At 42.3% G+C, this 23,141-nt stretch overlaps 1 protein-coding gene across 1 annotated transcript in view; it reads left to right on the forward strand.

Moving 5' to 3' along the window:
- LOC126417052 (A-kinase anchor protein 200) overlaps positions 1 to 23,141 on the forward strand; it is a 168,711-nt gene that overhangs the window by 139,783 nt on the left and 5,787 nt on the right. The window contains exons 5-7 of the mRNA XM_050084944.1: positions 16,610 to 16,675; positions 17,784 to 17,888; positions 18,430 to 19,110. Of these exons, the coding sequence (XP_049940901.1) occupies positions 16,610 to 16,675; positions 17,784 to 17,888; positions 18,430 to 19,110 (852 nt within the window). The remainder of the gene's footprint in view (positions 1 to 16,609; positions 16,676 to 17,783; positions 17,889 to 18,429; positions 19,111 to 23,141) is intronic.

Here is a 23,141-nt window from a genome sequence, read left to right on the forward strand (position 1 = left end):
TGTTCATTAATAGCAATAATTACAAAATGTGTGGACAATTAAAACTAAGGAACGATTCCTTACCCATCCAGTATTTATTTACAACTTACACAAAATAGGAATGTGTTTCAAAGTTGTCCTGCCCTTCAGAGTAGTCACCAGCATTGTGTATCACCTTTTGCCAAGGCTGTGGAAGTTGTAAAATACCCTTTAGCAGCGCCAGTTATGTTGATAGTTCCAGCAGAGCGGTCTGTTGTCAGAGGAATCGGAGTTCTGAAACGAATGCCATGAAGTGCTTCCTAAATCTCGGGAATCAATCAAAAGTTCCGCCGTATGCTGCGCCCGAGCATTGTCCTATAGAATGGTGGGCGGGCCCCACAAAGTGTCGTAGCTTCTTTCTCTAATTTTGTCGCAGGCTGTTTCCAAAAAATGAACTTCTCAAAATAACAACCGGCGACAAATTCTGCAGCACCCGCCCACTATTTTGCATGACTGTGCTCTGCCGCACATGACGCAAGTTTGTGACTGATTTGTTCTATGGATGGGACTGGGAAGTGTTGTACCATCCACAATTCCGTGTGGCTGCAGTTGGATTCCTAAGATGAAGGAACCTCTTCATGGCATTCGCTTCAGAACTGAGATTTGTCGGGCAATAGACTGTTCCGCTTGAACTATCAACACAACTGGTGGTACTAACGGTATCCTAAGACTTCATCACTGACAACGGGTTAAAGACTGTGTGACTACTATGAAGGACTTTTTCAGACGTGTATCCACGTTGCGTAAGTTTCAAATTAATAGGTTAAAATGAGTCGAGATCGCAATAATGTTTGTTTAGTGACGGGTTCGGCTGTACACTGTTGTACGATAGTGGTATCACGTGAAAAGAGGAGCCGCCAGCACCATTCGTAGGCGCACCAAAGAGTCTTGAGCGATACCTTTAACATCAGCCGAAACTGGTCAATATACAAAGCTTACTGCGATCTCGACTGTTGATTTTAAGTATGGCACCACATCGCTGAGGCCCATAGACAATGTTCTCAAAATTTATGAATTCAAATAAATAGTTCCCAATATTAATGTTCCAATCTGTATGTTCCAATCTTTGTAATTCTGCTGTTTACAAATCGCCTCATACATAAATCCACTGTGAGGATTAGTAATATTTTTTTTAAGAACTTAGCGTACCTGATATGCGAAAGGGCTTTCAAGTGACCGCTACAAATTTTAAAATCATCCATGCGCGATCCATTAACGCTGTGTGGGGCGTGGTCTGAATTTGGGCTGCTGCTGCGGCTGAAAAGTAATCGTAATGAAACCTAAGTAGTGTAATTTAGTATTGCTTCAACGAAATAGACGCAAATACTGGGGAGTCTAAAATTTGCGATGAGTTTACTATGAAAGGATCGTCGTAAACTAATAACGCAGATAAGTTTCTCGGCCTGAAGAATACTGAACGAAACCAAAATGTGCAAACCGTGCTTTGCTGTGGTTAACGCTCAAAGGTATATGACCCGAACCAAACAAACGTGTGAATTATCAGGTTCTCGCCCTTTGAATGAAGACGCCTCCAGGAATAGAACCACTGATCGAATAATTGAGATGGACAGAATAATAGCTAGCAACTGAAGCTTTATTCGGCGCAATTATAGTTAACATCCTCTGCCAGACACATCATTACTTCTGGGGTGAAACAAGCCGATATCAGGTTCCTCCCCGACACTACGTTGTCGAGGCGGCCTTATTCAGGTTGAGTAAGAATGGTGGTTGCACAATTTGCTTTAGGTGCAAAGACTCAGCAAAAAGTTGTGCCCTGCAGCAAATAATTTTCAACTCTTTAACTTGATCGCAAACTCACTTTGCTCTTGTTGTTCAGGAGGATTTTGCACTAACTGCAAAAGTGCTCCAGTTACTTGAACAAACTAATTTGCAAGTGTGATTGAGTTAACTACCCTTTAACTGTTGATACCTCACCCTTCTTAATAGATCATTCCGATAACTTACATCTCTAAAAACACACGTGTGCTGCCGCAGGATCTTCTCAAAAAGAACTAAAGTGTAGAAGCAACCACACATCGCTGTTTCTGGATCAGTTGTAAAATATAATCAATTGTTCTTTGGCGTACACTCTGAACACTGCCGCTACATAGGTAAAAATAGTTCCTGACAAATGGAAACATATTGTTTGGAGTATATGGAGCTATAAAAAACGCTTGATATGTTTGCGAATAAATGACCAGCAACATGAAAGAAAACACACGTGGGAAAGTGATTTACTGCTCGCAGCATTTGCAACCGCAGAGCAATGCAAATTCAAAATCAGAGAATTCGAAGTTCTTGGTTAACCGCGAGGAAAACAGCTGTATCGATAGAAGTGGTGACTGTACTTTGACCCAGGTACCACGACACACAGCCGGCCGGTGTGGCCGTGCGGTTCTAGACGCTTCAGTCTGGAACCGCGTGACCGCTGCGGTCGCAGGTTCGAATCCTGCCTCGGGCATGGATGTCCTTAGGTTAGTTCTAGGCGACTGATGACTTCAGAAGTTAAGTCGCATAGTGCTCAGAGCCATTTTTTTGAACCACGACACATGCTCGCGAGCGGGAGCGCCGCTCTCGTTTGTCGCGTGTACAGAAAGTTGGAGGTGCGCAGTTCACCTCCTGACTCAGTTCTAAATCTGAAATCTCGTTTGCCGGCTGCGCATAACGGACCCGCTTTAAATATAAACGCACGGAGAATTTTTGAAAAAAAACCTTGGCAAGTTTTTACTCGTCGTGCATACTGAGCTGAAAATACAAATTTGTCGTGTTTGTCAATGCGGTTGAGAAACTGTGATTGTAACAAAAGACTCTGATATAGCTACTGCAAAACATAGTTCATTGTCATCTACATCCTCTGGAAGAGGAAAGACATTTTGGGAGCGTTGAATTTCCGCGTTCTTCTTGCACTTAGTGTTGTTGTGGGCTTGAGCATTCGTTGATGTTAACCCACTAATGCAGATACCATTGTTAGTCGGAGCGAATACTTTGGTAAAATTAGTTAAGTAAAATGGGTTTAGCCTTTTTCATCAATGGTAAATCTTACTACACACAGATTGTGGGAAACGTTGAATGAAGGCCTTTTCTTGTCGACTGCTCCCTGCTGTTGCAGTGTGTTTTTCTGGGCCTCTAGACTTGAGAAATTTTTTTCTAGAACGCACCTTCGATTTTCCTATGACAAGAGTCGAAGAACAAACTAGAGTGGAAAACATGACTGTGAATGGCACGTGTGATCAGGCGAAAGGATGATAGGTTGATGAAGTAAGTTAGTCTTGATTCAAAAATAAGCAGACGATCTAGTTTTATTTAGTATTGTACAAGTATAATCAACAAAAGGAAATCGATCGTTGACATAAATTGACCACATTGAGTGAATTTGGTCTCGTCTTTGTTTCTCGTGGTGCATGTGTCTGGAGATGACACTGTACCAGATTGTTGGTAGTCTGCGTAGGATTGCACTTGGAAAAAACTAACTCCACAAGAGAACCTCACTTCTGCAGTTTGGTCTGCATATCGTGATAGTACAGGGTCTATTGAGAGCCTTCCATATTGTCCACTTCCCTGAATGACTTCTTTCTTCGGGACAATCCATATCTCACTGTTGACATTTCTCCTGCCACTTTGAGATTCTTGCTTGCTTTGATGTTCCTGTAGGAGTTCCAGTATCTGCCAAGAAGCTCTTTCTTAATTTCAGCTGAACTGCTGGCTGACGGCAATATAAAGGACGTGCTTGCAAAGTCGTAGCCTTGCTTTTCTCGTATCTCGCGTCTAATTTCAGGAGGGGCTCTGCCAGCAGAACAGTGTAGGTCTTAAACAACCCATGATGGTGAAACAGGTCTAATTAAGCGCCACATGTTTCTGGTATGACTGGACATGTACTATGCCGAAAATACATTTTCAGCACTGGAGTAACTTGGCGCTAATTCTCGCGGTGCATGGGTGAGTCCCTCACGTACTACCTGTTAGTTTGCACGTTATGTTGTTTCTGGCACACACTCACTTTCATTTTTAGGCAGTGTTCCTTATATGAAAGTGTAGAGCGCAGTCACTCCCAGATATTCCCGAGTCGGGTAGTTACACTGTGAATTTTGGCAGGGTTCAGCTTCGGGTGATCATTCACTAAAGCAGGTGGTAAATTCTTCCGCAGTGCATGGAAAATTCTAGAATCAGCCTTCATCCAGCGTGTAAGTGAAATGGCAGACTGTACACAGCCTGTCCAGAAAGTTCGGACACTAGTTTGCTTCTTGGTGCAGTAGCGAAAGTCGTAGTAGTAGCCACCGTGGCAACTTGAACGACTGTAAACAGATGACGCGTTTGACCAGTCGGTGGTGAGCAGGCAGTGTTAAGTATTAGACCTACGGTGGTAGTGTGTCAGCGTTGTCACAGATCGCAGTGGAGCGACATTTCGAAATAACGTTGTTTTCCCGAATGTATTAAAGAGAGAAGGGTGTGTAAAATTTTTCGCGCACCTCGACTCCCGAATAAAAACGAGGTGGCGCGTACGCCTGTCGCTTCTTGCTTAAAATGCAAAAGGCGGACAATTATTGTTAAGAAAAATGATTACGGGTGACGAGACTTCGTGTTATCAATGCGAACCTACAGGGAGCAGAAATAGATATGAAGGGTCCACGCTATGACTACATAACCGAGCACAAATTGGAACTCGCCTCTGTGTTCGAACAACTCCATTACTCCTGGCCTTGAGGCATGGCGCGTTATCTTGTTAAGAAATGCAACTGCCGTCGGGAAGGGAGTGTAAGTGGTCTGCAGCCAGTGTACGATACTCCTGGGTCGTCGTGGTGTCTTGCACAAGCTCCACTGGGTCCATGGATGGCCACGTGAATGTACCCCAGAGCATAATGGAGCCGCCGCCAGTTTGTCTCCGTCCTGCAGTACAGATGTGAAGCTGCTGTTCCCCTGAAAGACTACGGATTCGCGCCCTCCCATTGGCATAGAGGTGGTGTCGGGATTCATCGGACCATACAACGCTCTCTCACTTTGCCGACGTCCAGTGCCTAGTCATGTGTCCATTTAATCGTAATTGCCGATGTCGCGGCCTACACACACACACACACACACACACACACACACACACACACACACACACACAAAACGCGCTCGCACTCTGCCCAGCTTTGTCGGACATTAGTTCCGTCACTTTTATTATGATGATCGTTTCTTCCTATGTATGTCGGCGTCAGGAAAGTATTTTCGCGTTGTGAGGGAGTTTTCATCGCAACGAGAAACGCATTTTAGTGACGTCCACCCCATATCCTGTATCATGTGACTCCCCCTACTTGTCGATAATACAAAACGTGCTGCTCTTCGTTGAACTTGCTCGATGCACTACGTTAATCCTATTCGGTATCTGGTAAGGATCCCACACCGCGCAGTGTACAGTCTCTTCAGAAGATCTGTTGCATCCTGTGTTTTGCTAATAAATCGTAGTCTTGGGTTCGTCTTCCCACAACATTGTTTTTCCTTCCAATTTTTCTTCTTAATTGTAATTTCCAGGTATTTAGTTGAATTCACGGTCTTCAGATTTGACTGATTTATTGTGTAACCGAAGTTCAACGAATTCCTTTTAGCACTCATGTGGATAACTTCGCACGTTTCGTTATTTAGGGTCAATTGACAATTTTTGCACCACACGGATATCTTTTCTAAATAGTTTTGCAATTTGTTTTGGTCTTCTGATGACTTAACTAGACGATAAGCAGCAGCATCATCTGCAAACAACACGGCTGCTCAGTGTGTCTACTGAATCGTTCATATACAAGGTGTTCACGTAAAAGCAAACAAGACATAGAGGATGCTCCACTGAACAATTTGTGGCAGGGAACCTGAGGTTGGGGAATTCAGCTTAGATGATAGCTGTGTACCTTCCTGTTTACATTAGTTAACTGCAAATACCATCATCGACACAATGAACGATCATTTGTACTGTATAATACAAAATGTGCTGAAACTGACGGCCATCAACCTCAATGAAAACATGACACCGGCGAACAAGTTTATGACGCACGCTGGCAAACATACTTGGCGTTATTTAGTCACACCACAGGCAGCTACAGTTTTAGCAGTTAATACCATCTCCGTATCCACTGGGGCCTCACACACAAGTGACTTTAGATACCCCCCATAGGAAATAATTAAGGATTCACCTCAGGTGCCCTCGCAGGCCATGGAAAAGGACCTCCCTTTCCAATCCAGCGACCAGGAAATACTTCCTAGTAATCAGGCTCGTCGTCCTCGTTTACTTGCAGGAAATGGAAAAGTTCACTTCCATATCTCATTAACCTGGCTCTCCGACCCCCAGGTACCCTACCTCAAATTGTTAAGTGGAGCATTCTCTGTCCTGTTAAATTTTTTTGCACGTTCTTACGGAAACCCATTGTAGAAAAGGAATAGCCGAGCGCCTGTGATATTAACTTGGGGAACGCCAGAAATCATTCGGTTTTACTCGATGACTTTCCGTCGGTTACTACGAAGTGTGATCTGTGACAGGAAATCACGAATCTTCCTTAACCGAGACGATATTCCAGGAGCGCGCAATTTGATTACAAGCTGCTAGTGAGCTACAATGTCAGAAGCGTTCTGGAAATGTAGAAAAACGGAATCAATTCGAGATCCCTTGTCAATAGCAATGAACACTTCGTGTGAATAGAGCTAGTTGTGTTTATTAGAATGTTTCTGAAATCCGTGTTAACTGCGTGTCAGTAGATCGTTCTGTTCGAGCTATTTTATAATATTCAAACACAATACATGTTTCAAATTACTGCTGCATGTTGTTGTTGTTGTTGTTGTCTTCAGTCCTGAGACTGGTTTGATGCAGCTCTCCATGCTACTCATCCTGTGCAAGCTTCTTCATCTCCCAGTACCTACCGCTACCCACATCCTTCTGACTCTGCTTAGTGTATTCATCTCTTGGTCTCCCTCTACGATTTTTACCCTCCACGCTGCCCTCCAGTACTAAATAGGTGATCCCTTGATGCCTCAGGCCTCAGAACATGTCCTACCAACCGATCCCTTCTTCTAGTCAAGTTGTCCCACAAACTCCTCTTCTCCCCAATTCTATTCAATACCACCTCATTAGTTATGTGATCTACCCATCTAATCTTCAGCATTCTTCTGTAGCACCACAGTTCGAAAGCTTCTATTCTCGTCTTGTCCGAACTATTTATCGTTCATGTTTCACTTCCATACATGGCTACATTCCATACAAATACTGTCAGAAACGACTTCCTGACACTTAAATCAATACTCGCTGTTAACAAATTTCTCTTCTTCAGAAACGCTTTCCTTGCCATTGCCAGTCTACATCTTATATCCTCTCTACTTCGACCATCATCAGTTATTTTGCTCCCCAAACAGCAAAACTCCTTTACTGCTTTAAGTGTCTCATTTCCTAATCTAATTCCCTCAGCATCACCCGACTTAATTTGACTACATTCCATTATCCTCGTTTTGCTTTTGTTGATGATCATCTTATACTCTCCTTTCAAGACACTATCCATTTCGTTCAACTGCTCTTTCAAGTCCTTTGCTGTCTCGGACAGTATTACGTCATCGGTGAACCTGAAAGGTTTTTATTTCTTCTCCATGGATTTTAATACCTAAGCCGAATTTTTCGTTTCCTTTACTGCTTGCTCAGTATACAGATTAAATAACATGGGGGAGCGGGTACAACCCTGTCTCACTCACTTCCCAACCACTGCTTCCCTATCATGCCCCCTCGACTCATAACTGCCATCTTTCTGTACAAATTGTAAATAGCATTTCACTCCCTGTATTTTACCCCTGCCACCTTTAGAATTTGAAAGAGAGTATTCCAGTTAACATTGTCAAAAGCTGCATATCGACGTTAATGGTATGGACCTGTAATTCAGTGGATTGCTCTTATTTCCTTTCTTGAATATTGGTGTCTTTTGTGCAGTTTTCAGTTTTTGGGTTTGGATCTTTCGTCGAGCGATAATTATGGAGCTATTACATAAGCATTGTCTGAAAGGAACCTAAAATCTGGACTAGAAGCCTCGCAGTTAATGACTGTTCAAACGGCAAGGATGATATCGCTGCGAGCGGACGACGACACGGCAGACAATAAGCGGCGCGTTGCTCGGAGGGAGGGCGTGTCCCCACGGGAGACCGGGCGCCGGGAATGTCACCGTGAAACGCGATCCGCCCGTTCGGCAGGCGACCAATGGCAGGCGCTCTTTGTGTGTGGCGCTGCGGCGGCCGCCGCTTCCGGAAGCTCGTGTCCCGACCTCTCGGAATGCCGCGGCAGGGTAGGCCAGTGTGGGGGGTGGGGACGGGGTATTTCGGTTCGTGGTGCTCCTCGAAGGCCGGGCCGCCGAGGAGGAGGGGTACTGGGTAAATATAAAAGTGCGCGAGCGGCCGTGCCGGGCGCCTAGTTCCGCCACCGCCGCCGACGAGAGGGAGCGCCGCCCTCGCAGCCCGGACACGCTGTCGCTGGTACTGGTGCTGCTCTGCCTTGGGCTCGTCGGCGTCGCCGCGTGCTTCCTGGGAGCCGTGCTGTCGCGAGCCGCCATGTCGTCCGCGGCCGCCCCCGCCGCCGACACCCCTGCCGAGCAGGCTGCCGCAGCCGCCACCCCCGCCCCCGCCAAGCCTGAGCCCGTCCAGCCCCCAGCGCCTGCCTCTGAACCCGCTGCAGCTGTTCCCGAACCTACCCCTACCCCTGCACCTGAATCCGCACCGCCGGCTGCAGTTGCGCCTGAACCTGCACCCGCCCCCACAGCCGCACCTGCACCTGCACCTGAACCTGCGTCTCCAGCTGCAGCTGGTCCAGAACCTTCACCCCCAGTTGCGGTCGCTCCCGAACCCGCTCCCGCTGCTGCTCCCGTTGCCGAAGTGATCCCCGACCCGGAGTCTGCTCCCATGGCCGCGGCTTCTCCGACAGAAACCCCTGCCGCTGCCCCTGCTCCTGCCCCAACTGCTCCTGAATCCACTACTCCACCAGCTTCAGAGACGGCTGCAGCCGCTACGCAAGAAGCCGCACCCCCGAAGGTAGGGGCGCTGTTTAGTAGCCGGTCGTCACTTATCCTGTTGCTCTGGTGCTTTTCGTTAGTGTAGAATTAACAAAAATGTCAGCGTAGATTTTTTCCAGTTAAAACTGCTGCCGAGTGTCATTTCTTAAATTACGCTATAAGAAATAATGCAACCAGCCTTTCAGAAATGATTTTATTGTACCATTGCAGTATCGGGCCTGAGACAGATGGTACGGTGGACATTTGTTATATTTTAGTATGCAAATGTAAAACTGTATATAATTATATACAAAGTAAAATTTTATGTAATTTTACTCTGCTATACGCTGTAGACATATCCCTCGATGATTGTGTTCAGGAGTCCTTTGTCTTAATAGGTGGCCTGTAAATTGCACTCTTCTTTTAACAATGAAACTCCAGAAGTTTCTCACCTGCTCTTTCCAGAACCACTTCGTTTGTGACCTTGTCGATACATTTTGAGCATGCGTCTATAGCACCACATTTCAAAAGAATTTAGTACAATGTATAGGGCGTATACAAGTGTAAACCTACGTAATAATAAAAACTTTGTCACATTGTAGGCGGCAAATGTAAAACCTTTTGTAAGCTATAGACTACAAAACATAGCAAATTTTACATTAGCATCCTAAAATGCAAAGAAGTAGACGTTACCATCTGACGGTCTCAGGACCGAAACTAGTAATGGTCTTCTTCTGTAGTGGTCAATCCAAGGATTGGTTTGCAACAGCTACAATGGCAACTTGTGTCCATTCTGTGCGTCTTTCAGCTTTTCTCTTCATTTCTTTATAGGTGTTACATCCCACATCTTTCACGATTTGATCCACGTACCTCAGTCGTGGTCTTCCTCTTAGTCTTTTTCCCTCGACATATCCCTCGATATATCCCTCGATGATTGTGTTCAGGAGTCCTTTGTCTTAATAGATGGCCTCTAAATTGCACTCTTTTATCAATGAAACTCCAGAAGCTTCTCTTCTCACCTGCTCTTTCCAGAACCACTTCGTTTGTGACCTTGTCGATACATCTTATTTTGAGCATGCGTCTTTAGCACCACATTTCAAAAGAATTTAGTTCTGGTCTTCCTCTGTCCCGAGAGTCCATGTTTCACACCCGTAGCATGCCACACTCCACACACGTGATTTCAAAAATCTTTTCCTGATTTCAAGGCTGGTGCTCTTAGATGTTACGATGTTTTTCTTGTTAAAAGCAGCCTTTGCTTGAGCAATTCTACTGCTCAATTCTGCCTTGCTCCTTCCATCCCTGGTAATATTACTGCCCAGATAAGTAAATTTATCAACTTGTTCAAGCAATTCATTGCCTACATGAAGGACTTTCACTTGATGGTACAATAAAATAATTTCTAAAAGACTTGCGGTGGGTTGCATTATTTCCTACAGTGTAATTTACGAAAACAGCTGTGCTGGTCGACCAAACTGCATAAAACATTACGTAATAAGGGGATATTAAACTTTGAAAATCATTTTGCTTTGAGACCCTTCCATTGGTCTATGCTAACGTAAAACCTATATCGTATTGTGGGTCAGCCTTGGTGAAAAACTTGAGGTTTGTTTATTTATCCCCAAACTAGTTTCACCGACAATATCGCCATCAGTGGGTTCTTCAATTCTAAAACAAGACAAAAAATAGCACACCTATAAACACTGTAAAAGGTGTGACCGTTTGGTTCCAAAATATTATGTTCTGTTCATCGCGTCTTAGTACCTTACTCGCTTCACATCACAGTTTGGTTTTTACGTTTGTTGCCGCCATTTCTGGCTTTTTTCTGATTTCTTTGCCGTTTCTAAGGCGTACAGCATCTTATCTGCAACTGTGTAAGTGGCTGTTAGTAAAAAAATATGAAAGTGTTGGGGTTGCTGTAGTGTTGTGGATACAGTTTTGGCGTGTGTAATATGTTATGTACTCACGTTCGTTGGACTGCTTGCAGGTGCTTTTTAAAAACAGAAAAACACAAGGTGCCAAATGTTGTATGTTTGTGTTTAAAAGCAGCTGCAAGTTGTTCAACGAACGTGAGTACATGATGTGGCTGAGCTGTTCTAGGCGCTTCAGTCTGGAACCGCAACGCTGCTACGGTCGCAGGTTCGAATCCTGCCTCGGGCATGGATGTGTGTGTTGTCCTTAGGTTAGTTAGGTTTAAGTAGTTGTAAGTCTATGGGACTGATGACCTCAAATGTTAAGTCCCATAGTGCTTGGAGCCCTTTGAACCAGTTCCGAGTACATCACAAACTACGTAACAACCTAGTACACACCAAAACTGCATTCACAACACTATAGCAAACCCAATAGTATAACACTGAGAAAGTTTTGTATTTGTTTACTAACACCCACTCATAAAGTTGTAGGTGGTACGTTGTATGCGGAAGAAACGGCAACAAAAACAAAGAAAATATGCCGTAAATAGTGGCAACAAACGTAAAAACCATGCTGCGACGTAAAGCAAACAAGCTAATATGAAAAAATTCTCAGAACCTATTTGTAACCGAACAGTAAACGTATAGTAATGTTTTACAATGTTTGTGGATATGCTATGTTTTGCATATTTCAGAATTAAAGAACACACTAATGATGGCGATATTGTCGCTAAAACTAGTTCGCGAATAAATGCTTTGCACCAAGGCGGACCCACAACCCCGTATTGCATATACTAAACTTTGACTTAACAGCATGAAATTAATGATAACGCTCCCAATGAAGTAACTTTTCCAGATGTGCTTTCTCGGGTGAATTAGACGGAATCGGTGTTGTCTAAAGGATTGATTTTAATGTAATAACTGATTTTGTAGTCCTTACTGGGCTGCATTAGATGGTATTAACGGAGGACATCGAAAAAAATCGAAGGGCCGCTCGTTTCGTGTATCTCGCAATAGAATACTACACAAATTCGGGGCGGTAATCACTAAAACAAAGGTGTTTTTCGTTGCAGGATCTTCCCATGAATTTTCAATCACCAACTTTCTCCTCAGAGTGTGAAAATATTTTATCGGCTACCACCTGTATTGGGATAAATAATAATAATAATAATAATAATAATAATAATAATAATAATAATAATAATAATAATTAGAAATTAGAGCTGGCATAGAAAGATCTGCATGTTAGTATTTCCCGTACGCTGTTAAAGACTGGAACAGTAGTGGCTTGTTACTAGAATCCTCTGCAAGGCGCCTAATTGTGAACTGGAATAATCATGTAGATGAGAGTAGATGGTTTAAAAACTGCCTCTGTTCGAGATAGTTCTAATTTCTCTTATGTCCTCATCTTTCAAGACTGGTTTGAGGGGTTACAGCTGTATCTTCAGGTAGATCGCTGGACGACACTAAAATTTTATCTGGGTGTAGCTAGTCATTTGTCTTATCCTTAATTTCGAAGACCTTCCAGCAGAAGGAACACATTTTTTAACCTCATATTCACCGTTGACTGTAGATACTCATTTCCCATTTGCAGTTTCGCCCTTACAGCTGTTATTAAGCGGTACTGTTAGTTTTGCTCTAACAGTGTCAAACTTAAAAATCTTCAGGCATGTGTACGTGTCATCGTTAGAATAGAGGCTTTTCAGTTTAAGAATATAGCAGCAGTGAAGGAGCGCGAAGCTCCGTACACCGTGAAATGGTATAATTTACAGCAGTTACCGCTAACGTTAACATCCTTTACACAAATAGCGTAAACAGATGTTCTCAGAGACTGTTTACATGTTTCTATCACTGAATACCACACAAACGAAACAGGAATTGTCATCCACTGATCTACCTCAGGATGGTGAAAGTCTTAGAAACTCGTCGTGAAACAAGCGCCTAACATAATTGCTTTAAGGCGGACACTATTTAGTCCATCGTTTTTTTAAACCCTTGTTTACTTTAATTTCGCGAAGATTCTTGTATACTTACCCTGAGAAACTGAGCTGAAATTTGATGTTTCACCAAAAATATCAGTTTAACTGTTGGAAAAAGTTTGAAATTTTTGGAGAGTGTGATTGATAAAGTAACTTTGGTGAACCACCTCTGTCGTTCGCACCTGTGTTTGATACGAAACACTTTGCTGCGTGACGCTGTGAAATGAAATTAATGAGCTACGTAGAGACGGGTAATGCAACTATATCTCGCAGCCGTATCCCTTTGTCGGAAGTTTCGTTTTATATTCTCAAGTGTGTTGCATATAAATCAGTATTGCGCGGAGGACATGAAAAAACTTACGATTACTTAGTCCTTTTCCTAAGTTGCCAGCTGTTGTTTGTTGGAGGGATTTTTGTTTCGGGGGGGCGGGGGGGGGGGGGGGGCGGCGGCGCCACAACGCACCACTGGACTGGTCGACGTCTGAGCCAACGTCTTGCTGCCTCAATAACCTCCCCATCTTCCACTTGATATTTCACGCGGAGTGCATCCTTCATTGGGCCAAACAGACGGAAGTTGCAAGATCAGGGCTGTAGTGTGAGTGAGGAAGAACAGTCCAATGAAGTTTCGTGAGATCCTCTCGGATGCGCGGACTTGAGGCCTTGCGTTGTCATGGAGTAGTAAATTTGCATTTGTGTGGCGACGAACATGCTGAAGTCTCTTCTTAAAGTTCTGGACGATGGCGCAATGCAGTTAGTTGATCGTTGGACCGTGAGGGATGACAACAGAATAACCCCATCACAGTCCCAAAAGACCGTCGCCATGACTTCACAGAGTGCGGCTTTCGCTTTTTCTTCGGAGAACAGGTGGTGTGGCGCCACTCGGGGATTACCGTTTTGTTTCCTGTTCGAAGTGATGAAACCCTAGTTTTCTCGCCTTCGACGATGTTGGACAAAAAAATCGTCTCGTTGAACCTCGTACCTTGTAACTTGTAAACAATTCCGCACATATGGACCTTCGTTGCTCCTCACGCTCTTATATCAGGCACTGAGGAACTCAGCGGCACACATCCTTTGAGTACAACTGGTGCACGAGTGTCAGCACTACAGTCACGTGCAGTTATGCAACGCGGTATGTGATGGTGATCCGTCGATAACCACGAATGTGTGTGTCCGCACCCGCACGTTCCAACACTGTAGGAGCCACAGCTGTGTGTGGGTGGACGGCGCGCGGGACGTTGAGATAACAGACGCCTCGGCTACTACTCACTGTCCTTTCGTTCACTGCCAGGTCTCCGTAGACATTCCGAATATCTGAGGTGCTCTTTTTCTGCCAAAAGAGACCCAGGGACAGCTCTCTGCTTGGAATGCACCTCCGTTACAGACGCCATTTTGGAGGCTACATATTGCACTGCCACCTGTCTGAACTTCATGAAAGTGCAGGGGCTTGGGCGATATCATCCCACCACGCCCCACAATAAACTACGTATTTTTAAACGAAATTGTACGAGAAAAGTGTTGCATTAGGTACTGAACCCTCCTCACATATGCGCCCTATGGCAGTTTCTGAACTTATGGTGCATGTCAAAAGGTCGTTGAGTATTTCTCTGGCTGTGGGAGGTGAAAGAAAGAGACACACTTTAGACGAAAAGTACTATTATTCCATAAGAGGGTGATATTAAATAGATTAGGTGTAAATTCAAATGACGTGTTGTAAGATATACTCTAGTGCCTCTTGTCAGCTTAGAGAGGTTACTTTTTTCCACTGGGGTCCAGATGTGCTTGGCAGTACATTTCACCCTCCGGCCCCTGTATGTGGCGGGTCCCTCGGAACAGAGGCATCTGGCATTCTTCAGCTTTAGACATATTGGGAACTGGTAATCGGCGTCATCCGCTTTAAGATGATGGAAATTGCACAGTATGCAACGAGCGATGAAAACATTCGAATGCAAGTATGCATAAAAGTGCAGTTTCCTGTGAAGTCTCATCAGTGGACAGCAGCCGAGAGAAATTACTGTCGAAAAGTTGATGGTGATAGAGACTGGAATTTATAGGTACAAGTAACGTGAGAGTATTTGTAGTGAAGGTTCAATTTCCTGGGATAATAGTTTTGCTTCACCAGCACTGCCACCTTCAACCTCCCTTCTTGTACACCAGACTTAAAATATATCTGTTTTATATGGAAATGTTTGAGGTGTGTGATTGTACTGTAAATTTAAGAAATAATTTCTACTGCATCAGTCACTTTTTACTAATATTTAATTAACACAATGCCATTTTCAGTTGCATTAGAGTTTTATGTACATTATGTTAATCTGAACTGTGGTGAGGTTCATTTGCTCGGTGTTCCAGTAAGATTTTGTATTGGAAAAATAACCATTTTAGCTGGAAACTGAGTTTTCTGGCACTTGGAGCACAGTAACAAACGCATGACAGGTTAACACGTTTACAATCCTAATGTTTATATCATGGTCTCTGGAATGATGTAAACATCTGAATGTGAAACTGTTGTGATGTGTTTATTACTGTACTCTGACTGCCAGACAACTAAATTTCAAGCAAAAATGGTTATATTTACATGAAGTACCTTTTTGCTGTGGGGAGAAAGGCTGGAAATAAGATTTATGCTGAAGAAAAAGTATGTAGGTAATAGTGCAGAAGAAAACTTGTTTCGCGTGCTAGATAAGGAGGCATCGAAGGTGTATGCATGGAGTTAGAGATAAGTAGACTGTTACAGCTGAGGGTGCAATTACTTCTTGCAGCACTGGCTTTAGTTATGTCAGATGTTTTGTTAGTGGAGAAATTAGTTCTGTGACTAAAATTTGTCAGAAAATGTGTTTTACTGAATTTGTATTTGGCATCAGTGATTTGGTCTTTTCGTAGGTTGATATGTCATTGTAATAATTATCTTAGACAAAGATATATTAAAATATTTTTAGCACAAAGAGAACATACAATGTTACTACAGTCGTTAGCACTTCTAATACTTCCAGCCGCTGGTGGTAGTTACAGATTTAAAGGAAAATAAATATTAGTGCAAGAGACAGGACAGGACAGAAACAAACAAGATAAAAATGTAGTGTGTTGTTAGAAAGGGAGGCAAGCTGGTAGTCATGGGATTCACATCCTCTCCCATCCTGTCAGTTTTGAACAGCCTAAAGTTGTCATTATGGTGCTCATCCTTCCAGAATAAAACTTTACTTCAGGAAGCAATGTGCATTTAAGTTATTACTTTTAAGTTATTACGGAAAACCTGTCTTTACCTTAGAGTATATAATAAATATTGATAGATACAGCAGTCACAGTAAATAACATTTACTATTCTGTGAACTGTAAGCAGCTCATGAGAGGATGTTAATAATAATAATAAAAATATGGTTAATTTGGAGACAGGTTCTACCTATGATGCCTATTAAGATGTGTAGGAGCAACTGTTAGAATGCATACTGTAATAAAAGGCGCTGGTGTTGGCCATAAGGGAAGAGCAGCATCCAGATGCCAGTAATTTACTTGCGTGCTTCAAACTGCCTAAAATTGGTATTGACACTAAACATCACCATCACATATGCAGTGCGATAGGTTTTCTACGACACTTACACATGACAAAAAGTACAATAATTTTCCTAACTTTGTACTAGGAACAGCTGTAATTGGATTTTTCTTAGATTATTAAATAATTCTGTAAATAAATTTATTCTTGCTGATCTCGAGGGAAATCTGCCTGCAGGTTGCAGAAGAGAAGACCGATGGTGCTAGCACAGCAGAAATGCCAGCAGACACAGCTGCACCACAGGTATGATATGTGAGCTCAGCCTGTCTTTATCTCTGCAATATAGTTAATATTAATATGCTTAGCCACAATAGAAAAGGGTTCAACTGGCTCTTGTGACCAGTACGTGGATGTTAAGATTCCATTTGAAACACAATGTTTGTTTCAGCCATTGACATTCTACAGACATCTCTTTATCATAACAACAAAATTGTGATTGCACCATATGTGCATACACATTTGTCCACTTTTCCTTTCATAAAATATTTTTAATTCTTGTTATAGATATGTTTCCTTTGATCCCGAACATTTGGATGAGATTGGTTTTATTGAAAGTTAATTAGTTCAGGAGATACTGTAATTTAACCATAAAATCATTAAGATACAAAAAAATGTGTCAAAATTAAAGCTTAACAACCAGCAACATCGTAAATTTCGTAAACCAGGTGGTCTAGATTTGAAAAAATTAGTTTACCTTAAGATTAGATAGTTGAAAAGTTATATATTGACACCACCAAATTTTATACTATTTCATATTTCTAAAATCTCTGTTAATATTTTAGCTCAATTTTCTGAATACGTTGTTCTTAAATCTTGGATTTTAAGGGAAATATTCAAAAATCAAACTTGTTAGATTATGAAATCAGCCCTATTAAAGTTTGGATAGAATTAATTGCAAATAGTTAGAGATCAAAAACTAGTGCCTTGTGTTTTGCAAAACATTTTATACATTGTTTATTGGTCATAATTTGGTATGGTTAATTCTAAAATGTTCCGTTTTAGCATTAATCTATTTAATGTTTTATTGTAATTACAAAAACATGAAGTTGAGAATTGCTGCCAAAAGGTGTGGGTGTAAGTAGTGGAACTGAGGGTGGAGGAGGCTGTTGAGCAATGTGTTCATAAGGGAATGGAAACTTGTTTGAACAGTGTAATATCTGGCATGTATGAATGCTATGAAAGTAATAAAGGACCAGACAGGGAAAGTCATGTTCTCCTGTTTCATAGCAGCAGGCCTGGATTTGTGCGTGAGTGCCCCCCCCCCCCCCCCCTCACGCACACGCACACGCACACGCGCGCGCACGCGCACAGAGAGAGAGAGATGTAATGTTTATGTAATTAATTCTTTCAGGCGGATTCGTCATCGGTGGAAGTGGAAGTCAAATCAGAAGTACCATCTTCACCAGATGCAAAAGAACCAGAAGTTTCGGCTCCAAATGAGGCACCAGCCCAGGAAGTAAGTACTGTAGTTACTCCAGCAAAAAACTTTGAGCAGTGATCTAGCTAGTAATAGCTTGGTTTCCTAAACATCACCATGGTTACAGTCTATAACAGTGAGGTATGTCACAGAGGAATATAAACAATGGTTGGAGGGAAAGGTGTAAAGCTGGTGTGTGGCAGATCTCACAAATTAAGTAGCCAATCGTGACTGAAAAGTAATAGTCTATAATTTCATACGAAGCTGGTACTTTCAGGGAGTGCTAAAGTTCAAACAGATGCAAAAATTAGTGCCTAAACCTTAGGTTTTGTTTCCCTCTAAATGAGGTAATTTCCTTGGATAATCATGAAGCCCACACAGTCTGTTAAAATAATTTTACTAGTATCTCACATGCACTGGAGCTACCATAATAAGAAGTTAAACTGCAGGTTTTTACTATTGCCATTAATTTCTTAAATCTTCAATTCAAAGCAGCATGATCAGCTGAAATGAGCTTATGTATGGGTTATATTTTCTGTACCTATAAGATTTCATTTTAATTTGGTACTTACTTTTTCAGGCTAGTGCAACAGAAACAAATTCAGAAATTAAACTGGAGAAAGAGGAGCCAGCTAAAGTTGAGGAAGTAGCTCCAGCAGTTCCTTCAAATCCACCACCTGCTGAAGAACCAAAATCTCCTCAGCCACCGGTCGAGGTGAAGGTCGAAGCAGCATCTCCCGAAGCGCCAGTGCTAGCAGCAGCTGCCTCTCCTGTAGAATCTGTTGAAAGCACAAGAGAGGTCGTTCCCCCAGTTGAGACATCACTGCCTGCAGCACCGGCTTCCCCCACACCAGCTTCCCCAGTACCAGCTAAGACAGCAGAAGGACCCCAGATCCCGGCAGAGGTGGCTGTGTCGCCAGTCTCGGTGACTCAGCCTGAATTAGCAGATAGCCCAGTTCCAGAAGCAAAGGTCTCCTCTGAAGTACCAGAGGTTCCAGCAGCTGTAGAGCCTCCGTCAGTTATCCCTCCTGTGCCAACAACTCCGGAACCACAGCCACAGCCACTTCCACAGGAAGATAAGCCAGAGAATTCTCCTGCACCAGAAGTACCAGCTGCTCCCACACCTGCTGCCGCTGCTGCCACAACTGATAATGTCGTACAGTCATCAGAAAATGTTACAGTTGTGGCCGTAGATTCAGCAGCAGTACCTGCTGAAGCAGATTCTGCAGTTGCCTCAACAGACTCTGGTACAGACACGCAGGTACGTTACAGATGTTTATATAGAAGCTGTGTGGCTTTAGTAGTTAGTTTTGCCTGAAAGAGAACACACCTGTGTACTACTTAAATTCCCTTTTTACTTGTGGTAGGATCTTATTTTTTCTACCTTCTAATACTTGGTTACCCAAAAGCACCCTAATCATTGTGTGTGCATCCAGATTTATTGACCTCTGGCTAATCTTGGAGGACATTGCTGACTTTGAGTAAATATACCTTTGCCATAATTTTCATAGCTGTGAAGAATAACAATATGTAACTTTTAAATATCGAAGACTCACATTGCAGTCGTTGGATGTTGAAATTTAATTCTTGAGAATACAGTTCAAATTGAGGGTTCTTCATATTAGCACTACATTTGCAGATTCCTGAATTCCCACAAAGCTTCAGTTTTTGATACTGCTTGACAATGGACAATAAGGTATCTGTAAAGCACACAACTGTCCTAAATAACTGTTACAGTACTTAGGTTTCCCCATGCAGCTAATAAAGAAAACTGCTGTGTATAATCTATGCCAGTAGAAATACAGTGTTGACTGAGAATGTGTGTCCCAAATATTTTTGAAGTGTAAGAAAATTGTCAAATTGTTGGAGTAAGATAGGATAGTGGATAATCCCACAAAAATCAGTATTCCTCATTGTTCTGCAGATACAAACATTAATGTTGCAGAAGTTTTGGAACTGTGAAGCATAGTTTCTGCATTGGTAAACAATACATTGTCTCAGCTCGATGCTTGGTGTCCTGTAAAACTGAGTACCATCTTGCCTGCACTTAGTATGAATTTACACTGATGTTCAAAATTTCTTAAACTATATGACAGAGTGGTTGGCCATACTTCTCTTAAGAAAAGGTTCTTACATAAATCCATCCTTGCAAACTGTCATCACTGCAGTGCCAGTTTTGTAGAAGTGTAATGTGCCTTGTTTTTTTTTCTAGTCTGCTTTATAACTATGTATGCCAAAAGAGGGGCAGCAGCCTCTTCAGTAGTTGCAGGGGCAACAGTTTGGATGATTGACTGATCTGGCCTTGTAATAGTAACCAAAACGGCCATGCTGTGCTGGTACTGCAGACGGCTGAAAGCAAGGGGAAATTACAGCTGTAATTTTTCCCGAGGGCATGCGTCTTTACTGTATGGTTAAATGATGATGGTGTCCTCTTGGGTAAAATATTCCGGAGGTAAAATTGTCCCCCATTTGTATCTTCGGGCGGGGACTACTCAGGAGGACATCATTATCAGAAGAAAGAAAACTGGCATTCTACGAATCGGAGTGTGGAATGTCAGATCCCTTAATCGGGCAGGTAGGTTAGAAAACTTAAAAAGGGAAGTGGATAGGTTAAAGTTATAGTGGGAATTAGTGAAGTTCGGTGGCAGGAGGAACCTGACTTTTGGTCAGGTGAATACAGGGTTATAAATACAAAATCAAAAAGGGGTAATGCAGGAGTAGGTTTAATAAAGAATAAAAAATAGGAGTGCAGGTAAGCTGCTACAAACAGCATAGTGAATGCATTATTGTGGTAGAGATAGATACAAATCCCATGCCTACCACAGTAGTACAAGTTTATATGCCAACTAGCTCCACAGATGATGAAGAGGTTGATGAAATATATGATGAGATAAAAGAAATTATTCAGATAGTGAAGGGAGGTGAAAATTTGTCATGGGTGACTGGTACTCAATAGTAGGAAGAGGAAGAGAAGGAAACGTAGTAGGTGAATATGGAATGGGATTAAGGAATGAAAGAGGAAGCCGTCTGGTAGAATTTTTCACAGAGCATAACTTAATCATAGCTAACACTTGGTTCAAGAATCGTAAAAGAAGGTTGTTTACATGGAAGAAGCCTGGAGATACTGGAAGGTCTCAGATTGTATAATGGTAAGACAGAGATTTAGGAACCAGGTTTTAAATTGTAAGACATTTCCAGGGGCAGATGTGGACTCTGACCACAATCTATTGGTTATGAACTGTAGATTAAAACCGAAGAAACTGTAAAAAGGTGGGAATTTGAGGAGATGGGACTTGGATGAACTGAAAGAACCAGAGGTTGTAGAGAGCTTCAGGGAAAGTATTAGGGAATTACTGACAAGAATGGGGGAAAGAAATACAGTAGAAGAATGAGTAGCTTTGAGATATAAAATAGTGAAGGTAGCAGAGGATCAAGTAGGTAAAAAGATGAGGGCTAGTAGAAATCCTTGGGTAACAGAAGAAATATTGAATTTAATTGATGAAAGGAGAAAATATAAAAATGCAGTAAATGAAGCAGGCAAAAAGGAATACAAATGTCTCAAAAATGATATCGACAGGAAGTGCAAAATGGCTAAGCAGGGTTGGCTAGAGGACAAATGTCCGGATGTAGTGGCTTATCTCACTAGGGGTAAGATATACTGCCTACAGGAAAATTAAAGAGGCCTTTGGAGAAAGGAGAACCACTTATATGAATATCAAGAGCTCAGATGGAAACCCTGTTCTAAACAAAGAAGGGAAAGCAGAAAGGTGGAAGTAGTATATAGAGGGTCTATACAAGGGTGATGTTCTTGAGGACAATATTACAGAAATGAAGAGAATGTAGATGAAGATGAGGTGGGGTTATGACACTGCATGAAGAGTTTGACAGAGCACTGAAAGACCTAAGTCGAAACAAGGTCCCGGGACTAGACAACATTCCATTAGAACTACTGATAGCATTGGGAGAGCCAGTACTGACAAAACTCTACCATCTAGTGAGCAAGATGTAAGAAACAGGTGAAATACCCTCAGACTTCAAGAAGAATATAATTATTCTAATCCCAAAGAAAGCAGGTGTTGACAGATGCGAAAATTACTGAACTATCAGTTTAATAAGTCACAGCTGCAAAATACTAACGCGAATTCTTTACAGACGAATGGAAAAACTGGTAGAAGCCAACCTCGGGGAAGATCAGTTTGGATTCTGTAGAAATGTTGGAACACGTGAGGCAATACTGAATTACGACTTATCTTCGAAGAAAGATTAAGGAAAGGCAAACCTACGTTTCTAGCATTTGTAGACTTAGAGAAAGCTTTTGACAATGTTGACTGGAATACTCTTTCAAATTATGAAGGTGGTAGGGGTAAAATATAGGGAGCGAAAGGCTATTGGGACATGAAAGGGAAGCAGTGGTTGGGAAGGGAGTGAGACAGGGTTGTAGCCGCTCCCTATGTTATTCAATCTGTATATTGAGCAAGCAGTAAAGGAAACAAAAGAAAAATTCGGAGTAGGTATTAAAATCCATGGAGAAGAAATAAAAAAATTTGAGGTTCGCGGATGACATTGTAATTCTGTCAGAGACAGCAAAGGACTTGGAAGACAGTTGAACAGAATGGATAGTGTCTTGAAAGGAGGATATAAGATGAACATCAACAAAAGCAAAACGAGGATAATGGAATGTGGTCGAATTAAGTTGGGTGATGATGAGGGTATTAGATTAGGAAATGAGACACTTAAAGTAGTGAAGGAATTTTGCTATTTGGGGAGCAAAATAACTAATGATGGTCAAAGGAGAGAGGATATAAAATGTTGACTGGCAATGGCAAGGAAAGCATTTCTGAAGAAGAGAAATTTGTTAACACAGAGTATTGATTGAAGTGTCAGGAAGTCGCTTCTGAAAGTATTTGTATGGAGTGCAGCCATGTATGGAAGTGAAACATGGACGATAAATAGTTTGGACAAGAAGAGAATAACTTTCAAAATGTGGTATTACAGAAGAATGCTGAAAATTAGATGGGTAGATCACATATCTAATAAGGTGATATTGAATAGAATTTTAGAGAAGAGGAGTTTATGGCACGACTTGACTAGAAGAAGGGACCAGTTGGTAGGGCATATTCTGAGACATCGAGGGATCGCCAATTTTGTATTGGAGGGAAGTGTGGAGGGTAAAAATCGTAGAGGGAGACCAAGATCTGAATACACTAAACAGATTTAGAAGGATGTAGGTTGCAGTAGGTACTGGGAGATGAAGCTTGCACAGGATAGATTAGCATGGAGAGCTGCATTAAA

Source organism: Schistocerca serialis, chromosome 8 (genome assembly GCF_023864345.2).
Source record: "Schistocerca serialis cubense isolate TAMUIC-IGC-003099 chromosome 8, iqSchSeri2.2, whole genome shotgun sequence".
In the NCBI taxonomy this organism is placed as follows: domain Eukaryota; kingdom Metazoa; phylum Arthropoda; class Insecta; order Orthoptera; family Acrididae; genus Schistocerca; species Schistocerca serialis.